The 6,000-nt window shown below is 42.5% G+C and overlaps 1 protein-coding gene across 1 annotated transcript in view; it reads right to left on the bottom strand.

Moving 5' to 3' along the window:
- Positions 1 to 2,370, bottom strand: part of ehbp1l1b (EH domain binding protein 1-like 1b) — a gene marked incomplete at its 5' end in the record, with an annotated part of 39,033 nt that extends 36,663 nt beyond the window's left edge. Inside the window, one exon of the mRNA XM_080749427.1 lies at positions 2,267 to 2,370. Coding sequence (XP_080605553.1) covers positions 2,267 to 2,370 — 104 coding nt within the window. The remainder of the gene's footprint in view (positions 1 to 2,266) is intronic.
- Between the last annotated feature and the right edge of the window lie 3,630 nt (positions 2,371 to 6,000).

Here is a 6,000-nt window from a genome sequence, read left to right as displayed (position 1 = left end):
GACCGATGAACATCCGTACTGGCAACAATGTTCAGGGGGGTCTGCCATGAGAATAACCACGACAGGGCCCTGTGTGTCCCTCAGGGGTCCCATCAGGGCGGAGAGTTGCTCCAACGTGGGATTTGTGGCTCCGACCGTTCCGAGGTCGCCGGATTTTACCCAGGGCAAGTAGGTTTTGGGTCGAGCAGTGTTACGGCAATCTGTGACACTTCAAAGGGCCATAACTCGGTAACCATTCATTGCTCTGATCAGTGCAATATAGGACTAGGTCAAAGGTCTGATTGGGAAAAAAATAAGTTTGATAGTCATAGGTTACCCAATAACATAGTTGATGTAATAGGCTTGAATAAAAACAGCTGTAACATCAGTCCTGGCTGCTGGGGGGGGGGCAAACCAATGGGATTTTAACAGGGTCAGAGAGGTCAGATGCTGTATGGGATTGGTTAAAACAGGAGATATGGTGGGAAACGTGGGGAAAAAAAGCTTTTACCAGACCCTGTCTGTTCTCTGCAATAACGCAATTTATGTGATGATAAATGTACAATGAGTGTTTTTGTTAGGGTTAAGTTGCATATTTTAAATTAGATGGTATGTCTGATGTCTCACAAACTGGCCACCAAATATCTCCTTAAAGGAGTCATCCAGACCAAAACACATATAGGGTTAAATCTGTCTTTTATCATACCCCTTTATACCTGCTTTATTCAATTTTTTTCATAGCTGCCCCTGTTGCTAGATTTCGGCTGCCCCTGTTGCTAGATTTCGCGGGCCCTCTCATAACTAACAGAGGGTATAGCCTTTATACTAGTGCGGTTATTTCTTCAGCTTCAAAGTTAGTATTTTTTTATTGGATTGTGTTTACACAACGTCCTGAGACCAACCAAACCGCTGTTTTGACCTCACAGGCACCCTTACTTGTCAAACCGACCCCTCCCTCCCCTCCCTTTCTAGCCTCTCCTCTCCCTGCTCTGGTGCAGAGCAGAAGCCGTTTGACAAGTAAGGGTGCCTGTGAGGTCAAAACAGCGGTTTGGTTGGTCTCAGGACATTGTGTAAACACAATCCAATAAAAAAATACTAACTTTGAAGCTGAAGAAATAACCGCACTAGTATAAAGGCTATACCCTCTGTTAGTTATGAGAGGGCCCGCAAAATCTAGCAACAGGGGCAGCCGAAATCTAGCAAAAGGGGCAGCTATGAAAAAAATCGACTAAAGCAGGTATAAAGGGGTATGATAAAAGACAGATTTAACCCTATATGTGTTTTGGTCTGGATGACTCCTTTAATTGAAAGATATTTAGAACAACAGTCTACAGTCTATAGCCTCGTAAACCAGACTGTCTACATAAATAGGGTTTTAAACTTAACAGCCCCGTATGAGCTTTTGGTTTTGACTAATGTCATGTTGTACCAGCACAGTCAGTGGTAGTCTAGCTTAATACAATATCTGACTTATGCATGCCTTGCATGATAACGGCTGTCACTCACAGTTTATTGCATGAGCTAACTGGGCCTTGGTATTTGAAACACTAACAAACCATGACAATATGATTTGAGTGAGACTATATGTTAGAAAATGATCTAATACCTATACTTTGCACTTTATGAGGTCTGACTCTTGTTGTTATTCTTGCACTACTATGGTTAGTGCTGTTTGGTTGCTGAGTGGGATCTCTGTCTCCAAGACCAATTTGCATGTATTTTGTTTTATTGTATTAGCAGATACAGGGATTATCATTCTCAGCTATAGGACTGAAGTCAGGCCTGTTTTCACTTCACTTGAAGCATCTCTGAATGATTATCACACACGCTGGCAGACGCTCTCTTTCTCATTCATTCATAGGGCAGAAGCTAAATACGTTATCCCTCTGTGTTGGGTCTACTGTAGGTACACAGCCAGGTGTCTCGATGCGGGCGCAACACACAGAACACACGGCACTGTCAATGAAGTGAGACTGACAACAAACACGGCTTCGTAACGGAAACAACTGCGTTGACGCACACGCACTCCATGTTGATATCGATACGTGCAGCAAGAACACCCATAATAACGAGGTCAAGCAGTCTTTATTGGACGGTTGTTGTAGCCCTATAGCCGTGCCCTTTTTACGCACCACAGAGCAGACCGTTTACTATTAAATTAAAGTCACTGGGAAGTTGAAAACCTACGCTAATATGTCACGATAATGTGGTGGAAAGCGTCCAGTTAATCGGTGATGTGTAGTTAGGTCGATTAATAAGACTTGATGAGTATTGTCCGTTAACTTACCATTTCTTGGTGCATTCCAACACGAGTTCCTGGTAGGACGCAACGAACTGAAACTTTGAGGCTTTCTTGCCGACTCGTTGTAATCTTTTCCAAACAGAAGTCATAATTTCAATCGACGGAGAGACAAAAGTCAAGTTCTGGAAAAAAACGGACTCAATCCAACACTCTCCCAGTCACACACTCTCTCACTCTGTTGTTCCTTAAAAGGAGAGCGCTGCCTCCCAGTTGCGGAGCGTTGTGACCGGTGACGGCTCTCTGAGCCCGCTAGTGATGAACCGTTACCGCCCAGCTGATCCCGCAAGCTGCGACTTGTGTGCGATTTGTACTATTTGGTAATAAGTTGAATCAGCAAGAACTGTCCCCATTCGGAGCGCTGGCCTGTCCTGGTTAAGATAAGTCATGTAGAGAGAACTGGATACCGGATACTTTACAAGCGGAACTGAATATAGGCTATTTAGTACAATATGTTTCCCCGGTTCAAACACGAGATGGGGGGAGCCGTGTGAGTCAACAACAACAGTTGTTGTTGATGTTTTAACACCATCAGCCACTCCTGAAGACTAATCCGCGGGGAGACAGTCGGCCTCATTGGTGGGAATGTGGGCCTTCTGAAAATTGTTCACTCTCCCCTCTTGTCACAGTGACACAGAGAGAGAGAGAGAGAGAGAGAGAGAGAGAGAGAGAGAGAGAGAGAGAGAGAGAGAGAGAGAGAGAGAGATGATTGGTGATGAGGCTCTATGCAAAGTTGTATGGCTGTATCTGTCTGAGGTGGTGAGGTAACATGGTTGTAGCTGCAGACTTTGATCCCTACTGTCTATAACATGCTTATCAACAAAAGATTATAATTATGTAGCTATAGACTACTTTCTCTACTGCTGTAGGCTAACAGGATGGTGGGCAGCAAGGAAGAGGGGGCACCTCGGTGTTAAATTGTTTTCCAAAATGATAACAAATAAAATATTTGAAAAATTATTTCAAGTATATCAATTATATATAGGCCTATATACCCCTCCTTTGAATTGTATTATATATTTTTTTACATTTTGGACAAAATAACCAATTTTACATCCAGGTGCCCACATGTCCAATAGTGCCCACCTTTCCTGTATCCCTGGCTACAGTCAAGGAGATCTCATCATGGGGTTGCCAACTACCCAGAAAATGATATTAACCACTTGAACCCCAGCATCCATATATTCTGGGGGGAACATTAGCCAAAAATAGCAAATCTACAAGCTCACAACATCACATAGAAAGTGGTTACAACCTGTATTAGGCTATAGCCTAGTATGTGAGTTGTTTGAACTTTGTCATTAATTGATTCCCAAAAATAAGGAACAAAGTGTGCCCCTCAATCATCAGTTCAGTAAGGGTCTTATTTCAAGGGACGTCTGAATCCACTATACGCATTTGCTTTTGTCTTAAAATAGGCCCGCCTACATGGGGGAAAACTTGGGGATCCTTTTTTATTGAGTACAGACTCATAATTCAATTCACTCCAGCTGAGACCCAGCTGCCTCATTCAGCACTAACACGAAAAGTATGTTTCATCTAGTTAAATCTTGAGAAATAGTTTCCATGGTGAGTGTAGACTTGGACCAGTTATGTGATCGTTTTTGTGTGTGTGTGTGTGTGTGTGTGTGTGTGTGTGTGTGTGTGTGTGTGTGTGTGTGTGTGTGTGTGTGTGTGTGTGTGTGTGTGTGTGTGTGTGTGTGTGTGTGTGTGTGTGTGAGTGTGTGTGTGTGCGTGCGTGTTTATGTGTGCCTGTAGGCCCATGGACCAGGGGGGGTCAGTGTGAGGGATTTTCCTTTAGTGAGAGCAGCAGTATATTTTTAGGAGATAGAGGAGGGATAGATGGATAGACAGAGGCAGCTGGGATACTGTAGATGAATGTAGACCAAAAGAACAGCTACTCATGACTCAGATTTGGACAAGAATCCTCTGGGTTCAGGTTCTAACGTTTACTGTGCTGCAGCACAATCCAGAGCCCTCTGGGTTATCAGAAACATAATTATAGACTTTGAAAAGGTATTTTCAAAGTTTGTATCGATATAGCCTAAATATTTACGTAACTTTTGTGAATTTAATTTGTAACATAATACTTCAAGAAACAATATTGTATTTTCAACACATAAAACATACAGTACAGTATAGCGTGTGTAGTGCTAAATGTATAGCCATATGTAATGTGAACACAATGCAATGGATGCTTTGAAAATCTATGAAACCACGATGCTTTCCAAAACGGTCAGTATAAAATGAGTCATAGCCAAAGAAGGGCTTAGGGGCATAGGGGCGGCCATAACTGAGTGGTAGAGAGGCCGCATGGGAAACAGAAGATCCCAGTTTTGCGTCCCGGCCCCAGTCTGTGTGTCTCTGAACAAGACCTTTAACCCCTAACTACTCCCTGAGTGCTGTGCTAATGTGCTCACTGCCCCTAATGTAGTTATAGAATGGGTGAATGCAGAGGACAAATTTCACAATCAAATATACAGTGACAAAAAATTATAATGGGGACCAAATTATTAGTATTATAAGCATAATAGACCCCCAGTACTTTAACTCTGTGGTGTCAGGTACTGACTTGTAAAACCTTCCAAAAAACCTTCCTTTTTGACCCAGATTTGCTTTTGAGGTGAAAGAGTCAACACTGGATATCTGAACCAGATCCATAACCCTGGTCAGACACGGCTTGACTTCAGTGTGAAAGAGCTATAATAGGAACATAGTTTACGATTGGAGGTGCCTATAGTGTAGCATACTACTTAAGCATACTACTCAAAGATTGAGCAAACCTTCACTCTTAAAAGGTCCAAGCGAGTTCATGAGCATCAGACACGGCTTGACTTCAGTGTGAAAGAGCTATAATAGGAACATAGTTTACGATTGGAGGTGCCTAGTGTAGCATACTACTTAAGCATACTACTCAAAGATTGAACAAACCTTCACTCTTAAAAGGTCCAAGCGAGTTCATGAGCATAAATGTCAGGCTCGAAGAGGCAAGTAAGACATACAGGAGTAGATGCACATTGACTTGTGTTTTGTCCATTATGACTGTTTAAACTTGATCGACTTGAATGAGGTCGAAACACTACAACAACCATATTTAGAAGAGATGTTTAAGGAGGTCAAGTTGTGGATCTGGGTGTGAGGCCTTCTAGCCATGATGACCATAACATCATTGACCCAACACTTAACCTAGAACTAGAGTGTGAACGGGTCGCGGTTCAAACCTGTGTGCAATATTTCATCTCAAATCCATGTTTTCTGTGAAATGGGGTATAATAATTACCGATTTGGAGCACAATATTTACGCGTATTGGAGAAACGAAAGTCTGATCTTTTAATATTTGCTGTGTGACAGTTTTATTGACCTGGATATTCAATGGGGCAATGTTTGTGGTTTATTGGTTATCATATTTGATCTGACTTTCTAACAGCACTCCTATGCTAACGCCCAGTGAGTAACCTTTAGTCTGGTGACTTCACATCTCTTAACTCCTGCTGATTAAACTGCACTGTACTTTACTGTACTGTAAGGTGGGGCCAGAGATAATGTATGGCTCTTGTAGAGTTCAGTTGCACTGCGGGCTGGTAGGCAGGGAGAGATAGCCAGAAAAGCTGTCAGATAAACTGTCAGTCAGGCAAGAGTTGTTGAGACAGATCAAAAGACAAAATAAGGAATACAATCAGGTAAGACAACAAATTAGAGTAGCCAAACAATCAGTCAGAGA

The sequence above is a fragment of the Nannobrachium achirus genome (genome assembly GCF_963921795.1).
Source record: "Nannobrachium achirus genome assembly, chromosome: 19".
In the NCBI taxonomy this organism is placed as follows: domain Eukaryota; kingdom Metazoa; phylum Chordata; class Actinopteri; order Myctophiformes; family Myctophidae; genus Nannobrachium; species Nannobrachium achirus.
The sequence above is the reverse complement of the archived record's forward strand: the minus strand, read 5'-3'. Positions and strand labels throughout refer to the sequence as shown.